Source organism: Oncorhynchus keta, chromosome 30, assembly GCF_023373465.1.
Source record: "Oncorhynchus keta strain PuntledgeMale-10-30-2019 chromosome 30, Oket_V2, whole genome shotgun sequence".
In the NCBI taxonomy this organism is placed as follows: Eukaryota; Metazoa; Chordata; class Actinopteri; order Salmoniformes; family Salmonidae; genus Oncorhynchus; species Oncorhynchus keta.
Genome location: NC_068450.1, coordinates 53,281,505 through 53,306,739, shown reverse-complemented (window position 1 = coordinate 53,306,739; position 25,235 = coordinate 53,281,505). Strand labels below are relative to the sequence as shown.

Sequence of the window (25,235 nt, the reverse complement as noted above, 5' to 3'; positions counted from 1 at the left end):
ACTGTGCTATTTATACACTGGAGTTCAGTTGAGTTCAATAAGCAAAAACAAGGCAGAGTGACTACTTAAACTGTGACCAAATGAAATGAACAATCTATGCAAAATATAATAGTGGGTTCGATTCCCGGGACCACCCATACGTAGAATGTATGCACACATGACTGTAAGTCGCTATGGATAAAAGCGTCTGCTAAATGGCATATATTATTATTATTATTATTATAATTATTGAATTAATGTGTGGGTTAGCCTGTAATTCTTGAGATGACAGTAATCACATGGTCATAGGCCTAAATGCTTGCAACTTCAAGGCAGAGCTCTGGTGAATATGTTTGCGCCTGACACAAACATTAACCAACTTGGTGTCATTTTGGCAACCATTTTTATTCAACCCAATTTATCAACCTGGTTTCACTACCTCCAAGATGTTGAAACCAGTCTGGTTTCACTACCTCCAAGATGTTGAAACCAGTCTGGTTTCACTACCTCCAATAGTCTGTTGACAGGAGGGAACCACAAAACTCAATCTGAGTCAGGGCAGTGTCTGAACGACTCAATCTATTTTTACTCACAATATTCTGCAGCTGCACACGTTAACACAATGCAACCCAGGGCAAAACCAGAAAAGGAAAAACCTTTAAATTGACCAGACTGTGTATTGATAATTCTGCTCTAGGCACAAAGCTATAGACCTACCTAGGCTACCTTCCAGCAGAGGACCCATTTGGACTGACTAGGCCTAATGTTTGTGTATCTGTGACTGAACCTAAGCTGACACGGGATGTTGTTGTTGTCAATAATGTACTAAAGCTGGTTTGACACCAGCGAAAGCAAATTGACTATGGATAAAACAAGAAGGGTGCCTGCTAAGCTGTGGGCAATGAGGCATAGCATTACCAGTAGATGCATTTGTTTTCTGTGAAAAAGGAACTTGACTGGATGTGATGGAGAGAGCGAGCCTATTCCTGGCAGCATTAATAGCCTAGGTCGACTCTACACCTTTCTGCAGTAAAATGCATGAGTAAACTCAGGAGTTCCTGTCCCCATTATCATGTGACTATTTTGTTTTTCTCATAAGAGGGACTCCATTCACAGCACACTGTTGACTGAGTAGGATTAGGATAGGATACCTGTAACCCTCTGTGGGAGATTGAATCAAATTGAGCCATCAAATGTTATGTATGATTAGAAACTGGGTCTAGAGAGAGAACTATCTTATCGTGTTCCTCTCTGGGGCTACAGTATTACTGTTCGCTGTAACCAGCTCTCCCAGGGTCAAAGAGTTATTGGTGACAATGACACGATGCTCAAATTAAAGCCACCGACTTGGGCAATAGTAGCAATGCCCACGTGTGACAGCTGCACAAGGGGATGGGAATGCTTTGGCAGCAGTGTATTGTTAGCCGAGTCATGTTTTTGCAGTGAGAAATTATGCAATAAACTAACATTACCCCAATCAGACTAGTTGGTATGGCCTAATGATTTCACATCTAAATTGGGTGTAAGATCCCTCCATTCCTAAGATCCCACCAAGCATATTAAAGCTAGCCCTAAATGCTAGGAAACTGATCCTTTGTCAAAGAGACGGTCATCGGGAATATACACTGTAGCCTATGCAAAGCCACATCCATTATCATTCCAAAATGGTAGCCCCCGAGATGATGTCCATCCCCATTCCCAAATCCCCACTGACTGTCACACTAGATCCAAAATGCTACCCATTCTGATGCAGCAAGCACCATTCTGCCCAGTCTGCAGTGGAGATCTGAGACTGTCTCCATGGTAATAGACCTCTAGGATTCTAAAGTGACTGACTCTGCAAGATTGGCTGAGAGGAGATTTGATCAAATGATTTGCTCATAATGGTCATTCAATAGCCTACCCTTAACACAGGTCTTTTTAAATAGCAAAGTGGTCCCTGCCACCATGGACAGCACTAATATTGGACAGTTGCCTTTGGCAAAGGAGGGCAGTAAATAAATAGCCTACTTTATCAGCTGGCCTAACACAGCGAGAACAAATACTCAGTATCTCATGATATGCCAACTCAAATGGAGATTTTCAATGTAGCGATGTGTCCAGAACTTACAAGTTGTTGAAACACCCAACAATTGTTATTATCACGCCATTATTACCATGCTATATAGCCTGCAAGAAACTATAGAATGACAGAGGCTGTTCTGTATTCATGACACTCATAACAGAGAGAACAGATGGAGAGAGCTTTCTCTAGCAAACATTTTTTTAAATCACAGCTTGATGACCGACCTCCAGGTGTCATTGATGAAAAAATGAAAATCCCTTTCTGATATAGGCTAAGGCCTGAAGGAGCGTACCCGGCTTTACAATTATTCATGCCAGATATGAACTGTTCTAAAGTCATGTTATTATAGGCCATTACTGTTATAATAACATTATAACGGTGCTGTTTCATAGACAATACCATTTCATAACATCCCAAATGAATGCATAACCTTCTAAATGAATTTAATGCATAACCTTCTGCGTGATGAATTTCACGAGGTGCGAGGCCTATCTATGCATGCATATCCTCCTCGCTGTATCAACACCAAACGCAAAGACGCTGCACAGGTGTGCAGGACTGATGTAATATGGGTCTCTTTGACGCTTCAAGAACTGAAACTGTCAGGACACACAGGTCAGGTTAACATCTGTAGACAAATAAGGACTGCATAATGTATTGCAGCTCATTAGAAACCAATCTAGCTTGCTTGACTCAGTCCATGTGATTATTCTGCATAGAACATCCCCACTGGTAAGTATAATTTCATAGCTTTATCAGCTGTACCGGCTAGCTAACGGTACTCACTTTTCGGCAGCTGCCTCATTGATGGCGGTTTCATTGCTGGTGGCGGTGTCATTTTTGGTGTCCGTCGGCGGTGGGGCCGAACAGTCATCGCTCTTGGTGGAGAGCTTCCGAGTTCCGTGGCCGTTGGTAGTGTATGGCGAATCTCTCCATCCAACCGCATGCTGGAGACACTTTACTTTGGGCACATATCTGACATCTGTACAGGCGGTGCTAAAGCAATACGCGACTGATGGTGATGTATTTCTGGCTATACCTGTCAAAGGGCGCTTCAGGTTGGATTGAAACAACTCCTTGAGCACTACCGAAGACCGAAAATGTAGCATTTCAATCCTATCAAGCTAAATAGTGGAACGGTTTATAACTCAGCTAGCTAGATATTTAATAAATATGAAGCAGTATATCCCAAATGCGTTGGGTTTTAGTCGTGAAGGATGGTCCAGTCACAGGGAGTCACGATTCTTAAAATGTTTTCCAGTGGACAAAAGCATCTATTCACGTCCAAATATACTCCTATTGGCTCCTGTTAGCACTTAAAATCATCCTCAGATTGGCTGGTCTGGTTGGCTGTCATTCATGCTAATTTCCCGTGCATCGTGGCTTCAAATGTACCAGGTGAATGTGACCGAAGATTATGAATATACTGACAAGATACATGTCTCTCCGCAGCCCTGACAATGGGAGTCGTTGTCCACAAATCAGCATCGCGGGCCGTCTAGCTCCCGCCTATCCTTTCATTGGAAAAACGCCACCTGCTGGAGGGAGACAGATTATCCGTGGAGTTGGGCTCTCTCTTCCTCTTCCTCTCTGATGTGACAGACATCTAGTGCTGAGCAATTACTGCTTTTTGATGTCGCTTTGGTTTTGGTTCGAAGGAAAAATTCGCGGTGTTCGATTATTTATTTATTTTACATTAAAAACATTATGAAATAATGACATTACAATGATTAAAGACTTTTAAATGAATTTCCAAAGGCAATATATTGAACATTCAATTGTCAAAACACCACAAAATGTTCCACTGTCTCTGTCAGGTCCACATATAAAAATAGGAAATAGGAAATGACTATGAAGATTCTCTGAAGCAGGATGTTCAAGGGAAAATGCTAAGTTTCAAAACACTTATATAAACTAACCATCATCTAGTCATAACCTACAGTTGAAGTCGGAAGTTTACATACACTTAGGCTGGAGTCATTAAAACTCGTTTTTCAACCACTCCACACATTTCTTGTTAACCAACTATAGTTTTGGCAAGTCGGTTAGGACATCTACTTTGTGTATGACACAAGTCATTTTCCCAACATTTTTTTACAGACAGATTATTTAACTTATTATTTAACTTGTATCACAATTCCAGTGGGTCAGAAGTTGACATACACTAAGTTGACTGTGTTTTTAAACAGCTTGGGAAATTCCAGAAAATAATGTCATGGCTTTAGAAGCTTCTGATAGGCTAATTTACATAATTTGAGTCAATTGGAGGTGTACTTGTGAATGTATTTTAAGGCTTACCTTCAAACGCAGTGCCTCTTTGCTTGACATCATGGGAAAATCAAAAGAAATCAGCCTAGACATCAGAAAAAATTGGAGACATCCACAAGTCTGGTTCATCCATGGGAGCAATTTCCAAACGTCTGAAGGTGCCACGTTCATCTGTACAAACAATAGTACGCAAGTATAAACCCCATGGGACCACGCAGCCGTCATACCGCTCAGGAAGGAGACGCGTTCTGTCTCCTACAGATGAACGTACTTTGGTGCGAAAAGTGCAAATCAATCCCAGAATAACAGCAAAGAACCTCGTGAAGATGCTAGAGGAAACAGGTACAAAAGTATCTATATCCACAGTAAAACAAGTCCTATATCGACATAACCTGAAAGGCCGTTCAGCAAGGAAGAAGCCACTATATATACAGTACCAGTCCAAAGTCATTTTTTCCTGTTTTCTACATTGTAGATTAATAGTGAAGACATCAAAACTATAAAATAACTCATATGGAATCATGTAGTATGCAAAAAAGTGTTAAACAAATCAAAATATATTTTATGTTTTCGACTGTTCAAAGTAACCATCCTTTGCCATTCTCTCAACCAGCTTCACTGGGTTGTCACCTGGACTGATTTTTCAACAGTCTTGAACTAGTTCCCACATATGCTGAGAACTTGTTGGCTGCTTTTCATTCACTCTGGGGTCAAACTCACTCTAAACCATCTCAATTGGGTTGAGATCGGTTGATGTTGGAGGCCAGGTCATCTGATGCAGGACTCCATCACTCTCCTTCTTGGTCAAATAGCCCTTACACAGCCTGGAGGTGTGTTTTGGGTCATTGTCCTGTTGAAAAACAAATGATCCCACTAAGTGCAAACCACATGGGATGGCGCATCACTGCAGAACGCTGTGGTACCCATGCTGGTTAAGTGTGCCTTGAATTCTAAATAAATCACTGACAGTGTCCCCAGCACAGCAACCCCAGATTTCCATCAGTCTAATGCCCATTGCTTGTGTTTCTTGGCCCAAGCAAGTCTCTTCTTCTTATTGGTGTCCTTTAGTAGTAAGCCTGATTCACGAGATGTCTTCTCAACAGTTTATGTTAAGATGTGTCTGTTACTTGAACTCTGTGAAGCATTTATTTGGGCTGCAATCTGAGGTGCAGTTAATTGCCAATATCCGAGGCTGGTAACTCTAATAAACATATCCTCTGCAGCAGAGGTAACTCTGGGTCTTCCTTTCCTGTGGCATCCCTCATGAGAGCCAGTTTAATCATAGAGCTTGATGGTTTCTGCAACTGCACTTGAAGAAACTTTGAAAGTTCTTGAAATGTTCCAGATTGACTGACCTTCATGTCTTAAAGCAGTGGTTCCCAAATGTTTTATTGTCCCGTACCCCTTCAAACATTAAACCTCCAGCTGCGTACCCTCTCTAGCACCAGGCTCAGCGCACTCTCAATTTTTGTTTTTACCAATCATTGTAAGCCTGGGGAAAAAACTACACGATAAATTTATTAAACTTAAGAATGAGTGTGAGTTTTTGTCACAACCCTCTCGTGGGATGTGACAAAGAGCTATTATAGGAACACGGTACAAATAATAAAATAACAATAATCAATAATGTTGCTCTTTAGCCATCTTACATATAAAACCTTATTTGTATAAACTTATATATCAAAAATTGTGAATAACTCACCACAGGTTAATGAAAAGGGTGTGCTTCCTTTCTGCCAATGCATAGCAGAGCTGATGCTCTCCCCAGATGAAACCCTGAAGGATGACGCCCGCTGCCCCAGTCCTCGATGCAGGGCCACTGATGAACTACTGTCACAGGCCTCCAACACAGCAGGCCACTTGGGGAATTCTCTCTCAATGCTCATGCTAGCACAGAACAAGATGTTCCAGCTGGAGCACACAGACCTGCACCTCTGCAACCTGAATGATGCATCTCTTCAAGTGCCTAGCTCTCATGTCCAGAGAGCTAGGCAGACTGATATCCACCCTAGTTGTGACTCGTCACCAGGTCTGGCTCGCCCAAGCCCCCATGTCCAACAGCTGAGTCAGGCTACGTGGTTGTGGAACCCAGAAACCAGGCATCACAGAGTCATGGGAAGACTAGCGCACATGAACATTGCTGCTCTCACTCGGCCCAGCCCTACACACACCCATGGCCCCACTACCAGCCTAACGCAGTTGGTCGCCAGCCCCAGATGGTGATGCAGCCACCCCCACAAACAGATGCGGGGACAGAAACTGAATGGCGGTGGTTGGCCTTTGGACGATGTACACAGCAGCACCTGACCTACTGGGCATCTCACTCCTCATGTACTGGGCACTCCCAGGTCTCTATGTTAGACAATAAATGTTTGTTTTGTTCGATAAAGTTCCTCTTTATATTCCAAATGCACAAGGCGCGGGCACTAAGTCCAGACAAAGTCAAAAAAGTTCCATTACAGTTTGTAGAAACATGTCAATCGTGTATATAATCAATCTTTAGGATGTTATCATAAATCTTCAATAATATTCCAACCGGACAATTCCTTTGTCTTTAGAAATGAAAGGGAAAAGAGCTTGTGCTCACGGCTGCGCGCGTGACTAAACTAAAAGCTTTCTGCCAGACCCCTGGTTCAAACAGCTCTTATTCGCTCCCTTTCATAATAGAAGCCTGAAACAATGTTCTAAAGACTGTTGACATCTAGTGGAAGCCTTAGGAAGTGCAATCTGACAACAGACAGTGTATTGGAATGGCAATCACTTAAACTACAAACCTCAGATTTGTGCCTGCCATATGAGTTCTGTTATACTCACAGACATTATGTTAACAGTTTTGGAAACTTTAGAGTGCTTTCTATCCAAATCTACAAATTATATGCATATTCTAGCTTCTGGGCCTGAGTAGCAGGCAGTTTACTCTGGGCACCTTATTCATCCAAGCTACTCAATACTGCCCCCCAGTCCCAAAGAAGTTAAGCTACTCCGTTGGCAGCTGTCTCAAGCAAAAGCCCCGCTTGGTGACACAGTATAGTTCTTGAGTAGTGGTGTGACCTACACAGATCATCCCTTGGAAACAGAGGTAAGATCTCCTAAGGTCCAGTTAACCCTTTCAGTCCCAAGACCTGAGCAAAAATCGGCTTTTCATTTAACAGACTTTCATTTATCTGCATGCCCAGCCCTTACATTTAGCCTCACAATTAAGTGTTTTACCATTTACCTTTCAGGACAACCAGGGCTACAAGTAGAACACAAAACAATGACACAAAACAGTTTCATTCATGGCTTTTATTGACAAATATCAATAACAAAATAAGGTCAGAGAGAGCAAAAATAAGTGCAGAAATGGTTTGCTCACTGGGAAATGAATATCCAACTAATCAATGACTGTGTGGAAAGTTGAGTTTGTGATAGAAACGGTGAGCTTATTACAGTATTATAGACACTGTGTCAAGGGACTTCCTATTATCTTATATGTAGAAGAACCCCTTACCATCTAATGACTCTTGTGTAGCTTGTGAGCGTCACAGAGCAAAACGTGCATTTTTGTGAAATTCTCAGCTTTTCACATATAGCTTGCAATAGTTTGTAGGTCAAACCATTCAGACTCGACAGTAGCTTTTGCAAAAAGACCTGGCCCCAAGCTACCAATCTAGCCTAGCCCCCGTTAATCACGCAGACTAACGGATGGTCGATCTACGGATGCAGAAGAAATAGACAAATCCGATGGTACATTGGCTAAGGTCTTGACAGTTACAGTAGGGTTGTGTCGTTTTGAGGGTGCACATTGCCTACGCAAAAATCAGTCTCCAAGTTTTGAGCCTGTTACATGGGACAGTCTATTGTGCTTGGGGCTTTCATCTGGTTGCCTTTGTGCTGCTGGAAAGCAGGGAGATGTAATATTTCCCTTTCTAGCCCGTTTTTGTCCGTCTACCCTACGCCTGCAAAGCGAGTGAGTGGGCGCCACGCGCCATTCGTGTCCACCGTTCGTGCCTTCAGTTTGCCCTGGGTTCCTCCTGAGTACCTTGGCACCCAAACCCCACTTCTATGTCTAAGGTCAGCGGCAGCTGTGTTGTCGTGCCCTGGAGCTTATGGTTACACTCGCCGATCTGCCCATTTAGTGTCCAGCATCAGTCGCAGTGACTGAAAACTTTAACGCCTGTGAGCGGCAATGACCCCTGCGTTTTTTGGGCACCTCCCTGCAAGGGAAGGCCCCCTACCTCATTAATGGCCATCGTTGGATATAGTGGAGGCTCTTGTATTGCAAAATGTAATATCAAAGTTTACAGGCCGGAAGGTAGAGGTATGGCTACCTCTTTCACACTGTTCTATGGCATTTTCTAACGGAAGATTTGCATTTTGGGAATACTCTTTGGGCTGTTGCGGTGACATTTTCACTGCAGTCGTGAGTCATGTCGGCAGTATAATTCCATGTCATGAGTCACGGTAATGTCCTCTTATGCATGCTTTGGTAGTACCCAACTTGCTAACGCCCAAAATGTCTATCCACAAGTCTGGGAGAGAACGTATAGCCCTAGGCAATGCTTTTGGTTCATTGATTGTGCAATGATGGCTTAGGTAGCCTACAATTATAGTGAATTTGATTTTGAATAGCATAGTAATAGGGCATTTTTTATATTTTCATAATTAAATTGGGTGACATTACCTTTAGCACTGTGGTGAGATATACAGAATATCTCACCACAGTGCGTTTCCATCTCCTCCTCTCTCTGTTGATTACCAACAACGACGAGACGGCCTACAGGGAGGAGGTGAGGGCCCTCGGAGTGTGGTGTCAGGAAAATAACCTCACACTCAACGTCAACAAAACTAAGGAGATGATTGTGGACTTCAGGAAACAGCAGAGGGAACACCCCCCTATCCACATCGATGGAACAGTAGTGGAGAGGGTAGTAAGTTTTAAGTTCCTCGGCGTACACATCACAGACAAACTGAATTGGTCCACCCACACAGACAGCATCGTGAAGAAGGCGTAGCAGCGCCTCTTCAACCTCGAGAGGCTGAAGAAATTCGGCTTATTACCAAAAGCACTCACAAACGTCTACAGATGCACAATCGAGAGCAATTTCGTGGTATCCAATTGTTAGTAGTTACTATCTTGTCTCATTGCTACAACTCCTGTACAGGCTCGGGAAAGACGAAGGTCGAAAGCCATGCGTCCTCCGATACATAACCCAACCAAGCCGCACGGCTTCTTAACACAGCGTGCATCCAACCCGGAAGCCAGCCACACCAATGTGTCGGAGGAAACACTGTACACCTGGCGACCTGGGCCAATTGTGCGTCGCCCCATGGACCTCCCGGACAGATCCTGGGCTCGAACGCTGAGTCTCTGGTGGCACAGCTAGCACTGCGATGCAGTACACTAGACCACTGCGCCACCCGGGAGGCCGTTATTCCTTTTTTGAGCGTGCAGAGAGGTGGTCAACAATTTAGGGAAATATGTTTGAGAAAACGTTACAGTTGATGTTCCAGAACAGATTTCACTTGGTTCCCCATATGAAGTATTGGTAAGGATTTAACAAGTGACATCAATAAAAGATCATAGCTTTCACCTGGTCAGTGTCATGGAAAGAGCAGGTGCTCATAATATTTTATACACTCAGTGTAAATTAGTAATACCCAACGATGTACACCTGCCTATACATGTGGATACGTATGTTGTAATACCACACAGATCAGTCATATTATCTCAAAACACTGCCACTACCGACCCGATCACTGCGCACAAGATACAATCAAGTGTTGAGGGTAAATGCACATTGACCATGACCAGGCAGGCAAACAAAAGCACAAGAGTACAGTGGCGTTAAACAGTGGGTTAAAAAAAATAAACAGGATCTGCAATTAACCAATTGATGTAGAATCTGAAACATCCCTTTAATGCATGTAAGGTGCTGTGGTTGGCATTTAAAAACAATGACTGTATTTTCATAAACATAGGTCCTTTTCCAAAATCCATAATGTAGTTTACAAAAGTTCAAATCAGGAAGGCTGGTCTGAATGACCTTTTTACAGTTTGACAACCATCCACTACCAGCTATAATAACCTTAAGGCCCATCATTGGAACTCCTTTCGCCTAGCAAGGGGGTTTCAATGCCATCTGCCCAGCAAAGTGCTACCCGTCATCAGCATTTGGCCTCGAGAAGCATGGTGACATTTACATTTACATGAAGTGGTTTCTGTGAGAAGAACAGGAGGGCGTTTTACCTCAAGTTATCCTAACAGGTAGGCCTACATTATATTCACTGTGTTTCTGCATTTTTGGGGGGGGACAAAGCATGTATTGATTAATGTTCACTAGTTAAAAGATCACATTTCAGATCTAGCTAATGATTATGCCCATGGTAAACGCAGATAGGCAACCCAATGCATCAGCCTATTTATTTATAGCCACTATGCTGCATCAGCTGGGCTACAGGTGATAATGCTTTCTCAGCATACCTGAGAAGATGGACCATGCATAGGCTTGGTCCAATCTGACCTCTCCCCGCAAAGCTGTTCTCCCTCAGCATGTCATTCAACAGTTGAAGGCCCTCATCCTCAGACTGAGTCAGGATAACCCAAAGGGGGAGTCAGGTGTGGGTAAGGAGAAGAAAAACGATGTAGTTCTCTGTCCATTATCCCAGATGAAATCACTGAATCAGAGCTCCCCAGTATGCACAACGATGTGTCAACAATTTCCTACACCACTACTAATACTGTAACACTTACCACAATACAAAAGGAAATTATAACTACAAATATCACCCAGTTTCTTAGGCACCTTCCTTAAAAAAATATAAATGTACTTACCGGTAACAGAACTGGAGGTCTAGACAGAGGGATCTGTTCGCCAAGGTGAAGATGTAGTCCTTCATGCTCCATCTGCTGTTCGTTCATCAGGAACGAGGGGGAGTGCCCGATTTGGGTCAGTGTCTCTGACTTTGGCCCCCCACATCTGTTTGCCTGAGGGAGTCTGACACAAACTTGTTGTGAACATCCATAAGATGGCCAAATATTCCAAAATATGAAGCTCTTTGCTCCTGGAACTAACCACACACAACATTATGTTCAATTGTGTCAGAGAACAAAGAGGGAATAACTGGATTGACAAACTGGTTCACATATTAATCACTGACCCCCGCCATCTTCCAGTCTAGTCAGCAGGGTACAGGTCCTCTTTGCCTTACAGCAGGTGTTCTTGAACAGACTTCTGTCATTGGTTGCTTGGGCCCTTCTTCTGCTTTACATTTGTATTGGAGGATTGCAACCAACTGAAAAGTGCATACACCGCCACCTACTGTACTGGAGTGTGAGGTCTCCCTATTACTGTACATTATCTAACCATGTGTTTCCCCTTACTGTTCTAGAGTGTGAATAAATTACACTTTGTGACACAAAAAAGGGAAGGGAAAAATGATGAGGAAAAGGGAAGAAAATTGCCCTACCAACTACCCCTACACCCATTAAAACCTCACCAATATACCATCTGCTTAAACTAATAACACAAATGATTGTATTTTTCTTGTCTATATTGAATACATCATTTAAACATTCACAGTGTAGGTTGGGAAAAGTATGTGAACCCCTAGGCTAATGACTTCAGCTAACCTTGAATCCAATCAATGAAACGAGATTGGAGATGTTGGTTAGAGCTGTCTAACTGACTTGCCTAGTTAAATAAAGGTGTAAAAAAATATATTATTTGCTAATCTCAGAACACATTCTTATTTTCAATGACGGCCTAGGAATGGTGGGTTAACTGCCTTGTTCAGGGGCAGAACTACAGATTTTTACCTGGTCAGCCCTGGGATTCAATCTTGCAACCTTACAGTTAACTAGTCCAACGCTCTAACCGCCTCATGAGGAGCCTACCTGTTTCGCGAATGCAGTAGAAGCCAAGGTAAGTTGCTAGCTAGCATTAAACTTATCTTATAAAAAACAATCAATCAATCAATCATAATCACTAGTTAACTCCACATGGTTGATAAAATTACTAGTTTATCTAGCGTGTCCTGCGTTATATATAATCGATGCAATGCTGGGGGATGATTTAACAAAAGCGCATTTGCGAAAAAAGCACAATTGCTCCACGACTGTACCTAACCATAAACACCAATGCCTTTCTTAAAATCAGTACACAGAAGTATGTATTTTTAAACCTGCATATTTAGTTAAAGAAATCCAGGTTAGCAGGCAATATTAACCAGGTAAAATTGTGTCATTTCTCTTGCGTGTATTGCACGCAGAGTCGGGGTATATGCAACAGTTTGGGCAGCCTGGCTCATTGCGAACTAATTTGCCAGAATTTTACGTAATTATGACATAACATTGAAGGTTGTGCAATGTAACAAGAATATTTAGACTTATGGATGCCACCCGTTAGATAAAATACCGAAAGGTTCCGTATTTCACTGAAATAATGAACGTTTTGTTTTCGAAATGATAGTTTCTGGATTCAACCATATTAATGACCAAAGGCTTGTATTTCTGTGTGTTATGTTATAATTAAGACTATGATTTGATAGAGCAGTTTGACTGAGCGATGGTAGGCAGCAGCAGGCTCGTAACCATTCATTCAAACAGCACTTTTGTGCATTTTGCCAGCAGCTCTTTGCAAACACAGCGCTGTTTATGACTTCAAGCCTATCAGCCTAAAGGCTGGTGTAACCGATGTGAAATGGCTAGCTAGTTAGCTGTGTGTGCGCTAATAGCGTTTCAAACGTCACTCGCTCTGAGACTTGGAGTAGTTATTCCCGTTGCTCTGCAAGGGCAGCGGCTTTTGTGGAGCGATGGGTAACGCTGCTTCGAGTGTGGCTGTTATCGATGTGTTCCTGGTTCGAGCCCAGGTAGGGGCGAGGAGAGGGACAGAATCTATACTGTTACACTGGCAATACTATAGTGCCTATAAGAACATCCAATAGTCAAAGGTATATGAAATTCAAATGGTCGAGAGAGAAATAGTCCTATAAATACTATATTAACTACAACCTAAAACCTCTTAACTTGGAATAATGAAGTATCATGTTAAAAGGAACCACCAACTTTCATATGTTCTGAGCAAGGAACTCAAACGTTAGCTTTTTTACATGGCACATATTGCACTTTTACTTCTCCAACACTTTGTTTTTGCATCATTTAAACCAAGTTGAACATGTTTCATTATTTATTTGAGGCTAAATTGATTTTTATTGATGCATTATATTAAGTAAAAATAAGTGTTCATTCAGTATTGTTGTTATTGTCATTATTACAAATAAAAAAATTGTCCGATTAATCGGTATCTGCCTTTTTGGGCCTCCAATAATCGGTATCGGCGTTGAAAAATCATAATCGGTCGACCTCTTGTCGAGATACTGTACAAACAATTATCTTGGCTAAGTAAAACAAAATGATTGTTTTGATATACTGCTCTGCTATCTACAGTGTAGTCAGTGGCTAGCTAAGACAGAGAAAGGGGACATACATTCATAGATGGGCACAAAGGTCTCTGATCTTGCTGGTGAACGGTAGCTGACAGTGCCAGCTAGAGATGATGTGCAGAAGATTCCTGCAGGAATGTGTAGTCTTGCTGAGGTCTTCTCTGTTAATAATTAGCATTTTGAATTGTTATAGAAAATTGAGGTGACTATACTGACAAAACCACGCTTTGTCTGAGAGAGAATTACACGTCACGCCTGGGTAAACCTACACAAAACACAGACCTTATAGGAAGTAGTTCTAAAATCCCAGAGGCAAAAATGAGTGAGGAAAAAACGATTGAGACCATTACTGGGTTTTACCGCTAGATTTTACGGGTATTAATGACGCGTGTACTGTGCCGGACTATTTGCTAGGTTGCGCTCTGAAGTTGTTTCCATCCGGAATATTAATAAAGGGACACTGTATCTTAACTCCTCCTCCACATTTACTGGATTGGTGGAACAATGCAGAAGAGAAACTCCCCGGACAGTGCTTTTGTTTATTCTCGTCAAGACCAGAATGTGGGGGATTTATACGGTTTCAGGAGTTTATTTTATGCCTGGCTACGTTAGGTTATTTGTAGGCAGTTGGCGTGTAGCCTACACACACCAGCATTTTTTGTTATTGAATTGTAGGCTACCGGTAATTGCATTTCTCCCCCAAAATCCTGTGTTGTTTTATTGACGTGTGCAGTGATAAATAGCCATACACACTCAAATAAATAACACCACTCAAATGGGTAGCCGTCTAAACAAATGGTATTAGCATATTCTTTACAATGAAACAGATTACTTAGATGCCATGCCAAAGAGCGTGAACCACATGCATAATAATAAAATAAAATTCCCGCATTTACTGACCTCACTTGTTACACTGTCAACTGTAGTCTGTTCTCTGCTGTAATGTCTGTCTGCCCATGTGACATTAAACTAATGTTTCAATTTGAATTGCATTTACTTGCAACTAGAAAATAAAGGTGTACAGCAGCCATGTACAAACGGTAGAAGACTGAGAGCGATATAGCCAACTTAACATGAGAAAGTGTCCCGTTTTACTGCCCTGAGAGATGACATCAAAGGAGGGTGAAGGTCACGGTCAATACTAATATCCCAAATAACAATGCTTACATGAATAGTAATACTTTACTGCAGTTAAGAACAATTTAGTAGGAATGATTTGTATAGTGTTCACCGTATAACACATTTGTACAATGACCAGAATAAACAATGTATGCCCAGTTCATTGTTCCATTTGTTTGTAGAGAACATCAAGCTGCTTTTCACTAAAAAGTTAACTGAATCTGAGCATAAAATGGACCAATCTTTCTCAAACCTTTCCCGCATTTGATAGTGCAGACAGCTGTAGGCCTACCATCCCAAAGCATTAATCCTGCCTATTGCTCAGAGAGGAATAATGTACCTTTCTAAAAGTTTAAAACCCATCCTTTGAAATTATTTTCTATGTACTCTAATTTTCATCTCGCTCATGAAAGCATTTTTTATAGTATTCTGACACCTTCTGGTCAACATGTATATTTCAGCCAATGAGTGAAATAGCAATAATGCCAGCTTCTACAGAGCCTTTACACATAAAAAAAACATTTAAAAAAATAAAATAAATGTGATGGTGGTGCCGAGTAGGACGATCACAGGTCAGCACTGACCATTAAATACATGCAGAAAATAAAAAATCAATTAGGTCATGGGATAGTTTACCCAAATTACAAAATGACAAATTTGGACCCGCGACTCAATATTGATATAAAAATAAATTGTGACCCCCACCATGTGAAAAAAGTGATGTAATCAACAGCCAATGTTTCTTTTTTTCATTTGGGCTATGACAGTCTATTAGTCAGTTTCACAGTACTTTTGACAGTATTTCCACCTGACAGATCATTCTGACAGTACTTTTGACACTATTTCAATCTGAAGGAAGTATGTGTGAAGTGAAGTGACTGAAATGCATCAGAACGGTATTGGGAAGTTCAGAAGATCCTCAGGTCGTCAGATCATCCCCCCCCCCAGTCTGATTTTCATTTGTAGGAAGAAAACAGAAAGCTCTCTGTTTATTACAACCACTTGTAGCGTAACCCTGGTTTTATGAACCAGTTTCTCCCGCGACCCTAATTTTCAAATGAGGTGACCCCACATTTGGCCACAACCCCTAGTTTGAGAAACATTGCTGAAATAAAACCAAAGCATACCTTGTCCATTGACTGATTACGGGGTAAGGAAACAAATGTGTCATTCTGTAATTTGGGTGAACTATCCCTTTAAACAAAGCAACCTCCTGGACTTTACACTCTGATGAAAACTGTTCAAATAAAAACAAACAAAGAATTAACTAATCAATCCTTTATTAGTTGCACTATTGGAGAATCTGAGGGGATAATTCACTTGATACCCACCTCTGTTCAAGGACCGTTAGTTTCATGCTTTGTTAAACGGGGGTGATGGCGCGTTCACCAGATCACACCCACGCAGTTTAGCAGCCGGGCTGAGCTCCCTCCCACTGCCTGTAGTGCCGCCGCCTACAATCACTATTGCCATGGCAACACATCAGTGACTTGCATTGGCTGGGAGGCCATCACATAGGGCTGAGACTGGGAGGATGGGAGGGAGCTACACGTGTGGGTGTTCAGTGATGAGTTGACCTGATCTCAGGAGAAAATCTGAGGCGGAGAGGGAGGAGCGAGAGCAAGGGAGAGTGTGTGTGTGTGTGAGAGATGGAGAGAGAGAGGGCGAAGGAGAGAGATGTGAAGTATGAAAAGGACCTGCGTCAGTGTGAGCAGAGTGAGTCATCGGGCAGTTTCAGAATGTTTTATATGACGCTGATGCAAATGCTTTACCCCAGACAGCGGTTCATCATTCCTTTCTTTTTTAAGAAGAGAAAGTGTTGTGACTGGACCACATTCAGTCTGTCTGTCAGCACTCATTATACCTTAGAAATACCAGTGTAGGTTCTCTGCCATGGAACATTTTAGCTGTCTAGCTGTAAAAAATACATCATAACAAAAAAAAATCTAAATGTTGTTATTTTATCGCAGGACATAATAATAAATGAACATAAAATATTTTTAAGAATCTGACAACATAGAAAATACAATTTTCCTTCTTTCTGTATCAGACATATATTATATCATGAATGAGAATAACAACCACCATAAAAAATAAAGTTTAATAATGTTGTGCTGTATAACAAATAAAATATATTAGTGTTTAAAAAAAACAGGTGCATATCTACTGTGTAGGCAAGCCTGGACTAACTCGGTGACTATAACAGTGATAAGAACATGAATCAATGTACTATCAACATCTTGACTGTCTATCACACTGCTGGACATGCATTGATCTGTGAACATTACATGACACTGATTAAACCAAACCAGTACAGAAGACAGGGGAAGTCACCTAGCACAGAACAGAACAGAACAGAACAGACAGTGGGCCTAGAAAGTATGTACTTAGTACTTAAACAGCACTTACAAAAAGTATTGCATTTGTTGCAGTCTTATTGAGCTAGAGAGACTGTTATTACAAAACTGTTGTGACTGCGGTGCCCCCGAAAAAGACTAGACTCTAGAGCAAGACAGATTTACACATTTGGAAACACAACATTAAACAACCATCTGAGAGCTAATTCTAACATACGAACGTCTTGAATTATACATTGGTGGTCACCGGTGAAACACTGCTAGGATCTAAGACTACGAGGCTGTGTAACATGAACATCTTATGATACCAGACACTTTCACTTGTTTTCTCTAACAACAGTTATTCGGTTTTTGCTCTACACACATAAACACTGTATAGAGATTAACACCAACACTACACTGACCAAAACCCTGCTTTTTGGGATTAGGCAAATATTATTGTAATACTACAGGCCGAATTGGCCCTGTTGGTCTTACAGTGACATATGTATTAAAACACAACTTTCTGGAGTGCAACAATATAACAGATAGTGATAGGGGAAGAAATCGGTACAGTTACATATCGGGATATTATTTTTTGACAATATATCGCAATATTCTTTTGGCCAATAACGCAATATCATTTTTGTGCTTGTTAGCTGTACATGCGCAAAAACTCCAGTATTTTTCCTTCTATAGCTTGATATCAGTCTTTTAAAATGGTGAGCCAACATCCTTTTGGGACTTTTATTCACATGACTGATCAAAACACCTTTTTTCATGGCTCTCTCAACCCTCTGCAGCAGACATGGTGAGCAATGTGTTTGGAACATTGAATCGCAATAGAATTGCAGTATCAAATCACAATACATATCGAATCGCCACCTAGGTATCGTGATATCGTATCGTGAGGTCCCTGCCAATTCCCAGCCCTAATAACAGACCAGGGGCCCTACTCAATAAAATGGGTAACTCAATTAATGTTGTGTTGAGGTTCAAATGTGCGTTCTTACAGTACAGGATCATGTGTTTGACAGACTTATCAAGGAAACTCGATTTGATTGACATACTGTAGGCCCCATTCCATGTCTAGACAATCCAGGGGCAGACTGGCCATTTCGGGCAAATGCCAGATGGGCTGCTCAATTTCTTGCCCTAGTGGGCCTGTCTAAACAGTTTTATTTGTGCACAATTATTATGATCTGGCTAATAATGGGGGCCTCAAGGGAGAAAGAAATAGGCCGGTATGGGGGCCTTAATAGAAATGGGCCAGTGTGGGGGCCTCAAAGTAACAAAACGCCAGGGCTGATCTTTGTTCCCAGTCCGTCCCCGGGCCAACCTATCCCGTAACACTGATCTGAACTCTAACTGGAGTTCTATACACAAAATATTCTGCTGCCTCAGATTAATTTACAGTACCACTCATAAATACATACATGACATACATTAGCAGGAAGCAAAACTATAATTTCTCCTCTACAGATAGCTCTCTCTTTTCACCTCTGGTTAAAACAGAATCCTACTGTATTTTTTACAGTACATCAGTCACCCACCGATCGAACACGACAAGCCAAAAATAGCTTTGGGGGTAAAAAGAATACAATTTCTTTTCATATAGCCCGATCCACCATCCTGACCGCTGCGCTCTTGTTTCACTTAACTTCATTCAAATTCATGTAGCGAAACAGAATGTAAGCTCAGGAGATCAGGATGGTGGTACAAGGCTACTATCCCGACCCATCATTCTTAAATAACATCATGTACATCAATCAATAAATACATAAAGGCCTATACAGCATGAAAGTTATCCTGTGAAAGGACATCCCCCGTTCAGTTCTCCCCGTGACTGAATCTATGCTCTAGTCTTGACGCTTTGGCAAAAAACCTTAGGACAAAATGAAAGAAAATAAATGCTTTTTTTTTGAGGCAACGTTGGTTTGTTAAGGCTCTACTGTGGCTGTGCTTGCTTTAGTATCCATTGATTTGACTGAGATAGACGCTTACTGTAAAAAGTGACTGAAGACTAAAACCGGATGGGGAAACAGACGAAGGATGGGAGGCACTATGTGGAATCCTCTGGTTCTGATTTAATGGTCTTCCTGTCAGTGCGGTTGGCCGTTTGGTGCGAGGATCCATTTTCTAAGGTAAAACACAAAGAAAATATCATCAGAATAAAACATGCAATGCGTTTTCTGATCATATACCTTTTCACTGTAGCTTGAATGCAGGCAGGTGTGTGCATGCAACAGACCATCACTAACGCTCACTGTTTGTAGTGTGAACGTATGTTAATACGTACGCGACTCAAGAGTGAACGTAAATTTGCCTGAGTGGTGCTGTACCTGTTGCTGGTGCTTTGGCCTCATCTGTGTTATGGTTGTTATGGTAACGTTTGAGCTCATTGGCTAGCTGCTTCCCCAGGGGAAGCTCCCCCTCCGCCACACTCTTACTTGCCACCCGCAAGTTCATTGGTCGCTCGTCTGAAAATACACATAAACACACAGACAAACATCAGGGCATGGATAAACCATTGAGATGCACACTGCCATATAACACAATCAATTCCAATGGCACTGCTGTTACAGTATCATCCAAGAAGCTGCTTAGTTGATCTAAAAAGTGACATGAACATTCTGTCTCTCAAAATCTTTGCTGTGGGCACGAGTTTATACGCCACTCGGTGCCCCCCCCAAAAATATTTTATACTCTTCTTCTCATTCAACTTGAATAAAGGTGCTTTTAATGGCTTATGAAGGAGAGACAGGATGAGAGAGAGACAGGATGAGACAGGATGAGAGAGAGACAGGATGAGAGAGAGAGAGAGAGAGATATGAGAGAGAAAGAGAGCGAGATCGAGAGAGACGCCCCTGGGCAGCAACATGGCGGGGGAAGTAAACAGTCGTGGGAGAGTTAATGACAGGTGCAGAGGGAGGATAATTATGGGTAACATGAATATAATGAGCTGTCAGGAGTATGGGCCGTGCGAGAGAGAAAAGGATGAAGGCGGGATGAGCCCCCGAGGATTGGCTAACGGCTTAACACAGCGAGTCCGCCTGACTGACATGTGTGAGAGAAAAAAAACAGATACAAAATGATTCCCTGACTTACAAAATAAGATTTGAAGGCTGGAAATGGTGATTCACAGAGCTGTGAATTTGGAGCACGAGGACGGCACTCATGTACGAGCGCACTCCAAAGAGAGACGCAGAAGACGGACAGTACCGTTACCTTGGTGCTCTGTGCTTTTGTCTACCGACGTGCCGTTGGTGCCTGGAGCCTCGCTGTGGTACTTCAAAGCCCCTGCAGGTATCCTCCAGTCCAGAGCGTGTAACCTCTCCTGTACCGCGGCATCATGGAGAATCTCCATCTGTCTGGCTAACAGACGGTCCAGCTGCACCTGTTAAAACAGAATACATTTACAGTTTGTTAGCAACTGCTCCTACTCTTGTAAAAAAACATGGCTTCAGAAATGACGGTGTCAAATAAACGTGTCTCCTGTAATATTTACTTTATTTAAAAATAAATAAATATAACCCCTTTTTCTCCCCAATGGAAGCCAGTCGCACCAATGTGTCGGAGGAAACACCGTTCACCTGACGGCCGAGGTCAGCCTGCAGGTGCCCGGCCCACCGTAAGGAGTCGCCAGAGCGCAATGAGCCAAGTAAAGCCCTCCCCTAACCCGGACGACGCTGGGCCAATTGTGCGCCGCCCTATGGGACTCCCGATCACGGCCTGTTTGTGATACAGCCCGGGATCGAACCCAGGTCTGTAATGACGCCTCGAGCACTGTGATGCAGTGCCTTAGATGGCTGCACCAATCGGGAGGCCCATGTTCACATTTTATCATCCACTTTTCAGGCATGTTACCTGAAGGTTTCTCCCAACTATCTCCTCTCCTTTGGACTTGGCGCAGGCTAGCTGTTCCCTCAGTATGCCCTGTCTCATGTGGATGGCCTGCAGAGCCTCCTGGATGTCAAAGAGGTTCTCTTCTGTTTTTATTCTTTTAGGAGACGGCTCATCTCTGTCGCCGCAGCGAGATCTAGTGTGGAGAAAAAAAAAATTATTCACTTTGTATGCGGAAAAACATTGAAAGATATGGAAAGCTTAGTTTGAACATGACATTAATCATAACTTGCGATCATTTACATACATTTTACAGACACATTTTTAAGTCAACACATTACAGTAATTAGTTACATAGTAATAACCACGAGGAGAAAATGTATTTAGCAAGTAAATAAGTCACCCATGCTTCCCAACTTCCCTTAGCATCGTTAACTCTAACGAGCAAGGTTGCGTGAGGTGCAGTGGAGGAGAGTGGCCCTTACTTGCTGGTCCTGTAGGTGTATTTGTAGGTGACCTCTCTGGAGATCTGCCTGGCCAGACCAAACAGCTCGTCTCTACGGGTCAGTAGCACCGCGTCTCGCATACACAGCTGGGCTGCTGCTTCGTTCACTGTCAGCTGAAAGACAGAACACAGGCAGATAATAAGTCATGTTGTCAACTACAACCGCTGATACACAACTCTGTCAGTGAACTCTTCCGTTGTAACTTCTACTACTGCCGACCTACTTTTAGACGGCTGAAGCAAAGCATTTTCTTCAGGTGATTTACCTTTTGTGGTTTTCTACCCTTTTTTTGCGGAACTGAGGTTCGTCACTTTATATTGCCCCGCCACTGAGCAGACTAGCCTAGCACTGCAAAAAGGATCCCATCTCTTATCCCTACCTCATGAAGCGTCAGTTGTTTGCCGTCTCTCCTCTTCGAGTCGAAGCGTCCGTAGATGGCGCTATACTTCCTGACCTCCTCCTCTCTCCTTGGATCATCATCACTCATATCAAAGATGTGGCTAATCATCTTGGCAAGTTTCTTATTGGTCTTCAGCTGCTCTTTGACCTCCGCGGGGTCGCTCTTGGCCAGGGCCGGGGTCATCCGGTCCACACACTCCAGGACAGACTGCAAAGCTGCAGCGTCAAGTGCCTCCAGGCCCTCGCGGGGGGACGACGGAGACCCCCGGTCGGACGGAGAGAGGCTCTGTTCGCTGTCGTTGCTGTGACCCGACCAGAAGCGCCCCTCGCTGCCGCTCTGCAGCGGAGACCCCCCTGACACTCTGTCCCTGGCCACATCCAGCTTTCCTGGATCCAGACATGTCGCAGCCATGATTTTGGGCACTTTGACATGGGTCTCGCCACGGGCGCTGTTGTTACCCCCTCGCTCCGCGCCGCCCGGCGTGGGTGACCCCTCGGGTAACTTATAGACTGGTATACTACACACCGGTACAGATGTCAGGGGCTGATTAAACAACGTTGGATTGGTGACCCAGTCTCGCAGGGATTTCTGGAGCCTCCGGACGTGCAGGGGCTTGCTGGCCATGCCCACCAGAGCCATAATCTCTAGGAACTCCTCCTCCCCGGCCTCACAGAGCTGCTGCACGTCATCTCCTCCCTGCTGGATGAAGGCCTCGTAGTAGTACAGCAGGTTGGCCCTCTGGAGGATTCGGTAGAGCTGCAGCTCCCCCAGAGTTCTGGGCAACGCCGCCGCCATGCCTGGGAGAGAGAACACAAGACGGGATGGGCAAGAGGTTCTGCCTGACAAGAGAGTGTTGGTGTATGTGTGTGTGTTTTGGGGAGTGGGGGGTGTGTGTGTTTTGTGTTTGTGTGCGACTGACTGGCTGGCTGGCTGGCTGACTGACTGAGAGAGGAAGAGGCACTCCCTCCACTCTGAGTTTCCTTTGTAAGTTCTGCAGTATTAGGGCTGCAGAAGGAAGAGTGGCGGTTAGCAGTTAGAGTCCTGTTAGTTGCTGATGGGACCACATGCCACATGCGTAGGTGGCCTCTATCTCTCTCACACACATAGGCTCCACTCGCTTTAGCCAAGGGATTGTTAGCTACGCATTTCTTGCAAGTTAGAGGACTATGTCACAAATAATTAGATATTGCTGATTGACCTTCAGTTAGGTGAATAAAATAATTTGATTGTTTATCATCAATGTGATTTCAGAGTGTTGGCCAACAACTGCACAAACACCACCTGCTAATTCACTATCCCCCAGTTCAAGACAGGTCTGCACTTGCAGTCCTACAACTACTTGTTGTCAGAACCTCTGGGGAAAAATGCAAAGCAACCTGATAAAACTCAACCTTCCACAGAACAGAGCAAATCAAGAGGCACACAAGACATCACAGTCACACAGGCGAATCAAGACAATACGAGCATGGAATACTTGCACAAATCAATCGAGCTAAATAGAAAATAAATTCGTTTCGAAACACACAACGTAAAAAGGTAAACGCAAAATGCAGTAACCCAGCACCAGACTAAATGTAACTCAAAACCGGTCTTGCAAGTAAATCCACATCAGGAAGACGAGTAAAAAATACCATTGTCGGCAATAATAGAACAGTGCTGCAACATTGTATCAAGGCTACAACTTACATTATTGTCATAGCCCAATAACATCTTCCAACTATGTATTTTAATTGCTACATACCTGGTGAACGTTGGACCACGTTCGTTTCCTTTATCTAGTTGTTTCAATGTATCAACTACAGTATAGCCTGAACTGCCATAAACTGTAACTGAATAAACTGGACAAAAATCGATAGATTCAAAAGACGCTCTCTAATTTCCTAATAAGCGCGCTCTCTGGCCTAAACAGTCCTCGCGTTCTATGACAACGTTTACCTTCCCTCCTTCGCCTCCTTGAATAGAAATAAGATTGTGTTGAACGTCTCTAGACTAGATGAATGTGAGCTGCCTGCTTGCTACCCTACCCCCCTCCTCCTCGGCTATTGCAATTGGGATATTCCGCGGTTGCTACAGTGCTCACTCCCACGCGCCTGCGTGACGCAAATCCTGGCGTGGGCGGACAGGGGCGTGGGAGGCTTCTGCATGGAATACCAAGCACCACATCTCAGCAGTGGCAGAGGCAGGCAGCGCCGGTCAACTGGGACTGTGTGAGTTGAGAGTAGAGTAGACCCTAAAACGCCCTATAGGCTATATGACTGTACAGAAGTGAAACTGTTGACAGTTCAGATAGACTAATAAGGATTGTCTCATATTATCAATGATGTAATTAGGTTATTTGACCATTTAATTTCTTTATTTACATTTTTATTTTACTCCTTCGCTCTTTGGATAAAACACATTAGTATATGCAAATTGATGTTTCTATGCAAACATTTATTTGGAGTTTCTTGCCATGACACTTCAGTGTCTCCTTGTGTTTTACCCATCAGATTACTCTCAGAATTGAGGCAGTAAGTGGGAATATAGGCAGAGAGAGAGAAGGGGGACTTTGTCCTATGTGTGCATGGGAACCACAAACATTTCTCTAAGGATTTACACACACCCACACAAATCTTTGGCTGGCACCAGCCCCTTGTCCTCCCTTTCCAAATATACTCTCAGACTTGTGCATTGCCCATTTCACTTTGGGCGTGGACTGTCTACAATACACATAATCAACTCACAGAATGAGAAGTTCATTCTGTGTCCTTCACTGTCCTGTGAATATGAACTCATATTTTCACATTATTATCACAAATTATAGAAAGGAGGAAGGCTTGCTCTCTCTAGAGACACAACAGAAAGCTTCCTGCTTACTGTTATATTAACTCAATCTGCTTCTGTATCAATGAGCTATTTCTGGCAAGTAGGCCATGCAGCCACAGCACACAGTACAGCCTTGGGGAGATGATGAGGCTTTGTTTTTATCCTGAAAAATAGATCTAGAATATCTAGAATCCACACATGCTGCTACTGAACAAACTCTCAGCGCACATTTCTTGTACTCGTGAGAAAAGAGACTCAGAAGCATGGTACACCTACTAACTACTGTCTATATTTGCAGAGCTACTTTTATCAGCTGCTAATTCTTTTAATGAAAAATTATAATTATGAGTATCTATTTACCGAGCTAGGCTACTACTTTAGCTGCTAAGTTGTTTTTTTTAACAAGAAGATGAATTATCAGGATAATTGAGTAGAGGAGTATATACTGCATTTCCCATCCTTGTGAAGCTATGAGACCAGAGAACAGAGAA

The 25,235-nt window shown here is 42.9% G+C and overlaps 2 protein-coding genes across 4 annotated transcripts in view; both read right to left on the bottom strand.

Annotated features, from left to right (window-relative positions):
• The window catches only part of LOC118363712 (glutaminase kidney isoform, mitochondrial-like), a 29,259-nt gene extending 17,840 nt beyond the window's left edge, over positions 1 to 11,419 (bottom strand). The window contains exon 1 of one of the 2 annotated variants that reach the window (XM_052488532.1): positions 11,127 to 11,419. In XM_052488532.1, the coding sequence (XP_052344492.1) occupies positions 11,127 to 11,191 (65 nt within the window). In that variant the 5' untranslated portion in view covers positions 11,192 to 11,419. Of the gene's footprint in view, positions 1 to 2,830; positions 3,516 to 11,126 lie in introns of those variants that run through there. The other variant, XM_052488531.1, reaches the window with a different exon arrangement.
• A 5,517-nt stretch (positions 11,420 to 16,936) lies between these two features.
• On the bottom strand, positions 16,937 to 24,093 carry LOC118363711 (NGFI-A-binding protein 1-like). Of its 2 annotated transcripts, XR_004821455.2 has the most exons (8): positions 23,681 to 24,093; positions 21,919 to 22,736; positions 21,519 to 21,652; positions 21,058 to 21,229; positions 20,419 to 20,587; positions 19,533 to 19,670; positions 19,195 to 19,329; positions 16,937 to 19,075 (listed from the first exon to the last, which is right to left on the bottom strand). XR_004821455.2 is itself a non-coding variant. In XM_035744857.2 (7 exons), the coding sequence occupies exons 2-7, from the start codon at positions 22,732 to 22,734 to the stop codon at positions 19,253 to 19,255; spliced, it is 1,506 nt and encodes a 501-aa protein (XP_035600750.1). In that variant the 5' UTR covers positions 22,735 to 22,736; positions 23,681 to 24,092; the 3' UTR covers positions 16,937 to 19,252. The 2 variants fall into 2 exon arrangements, 1 of the variants encoding a protein (XP_035600750.1); XM_035744857.2 differs by having other exon boundaries at positions 16,937 to 19,329; positions 23,681 to 24,092.
• Between the last annotated feature and the right edge of the window lie 1,142 nt (positions 24,094 to 25,235).

Bases quoted from the DNA above. Each gene is read 5' to 3' on its own strand.
- LOC118363711 (XM_035744857.2), bottom strand. From the start codon at position 22,734: ATGGCGGCGGCGTTGCCCAGAACTCTGGGGGAGCTGCAGCTCTACCGA. The intron at 20,588-21,057 runs GTAACATGCCTG...CTGTTTTAACAG, and splicing joins TAGTTGGGAGAAACCTTCAG to GTGCAGCTGGACCGTCTGTT. The intron at 19,330-19,532 runs GTACAGCACCAC...GTTTTACCTTAG, and splicing joins GGCCAAAGCACCAGCAACAG to AAAATGGATCCTCGCACCAA.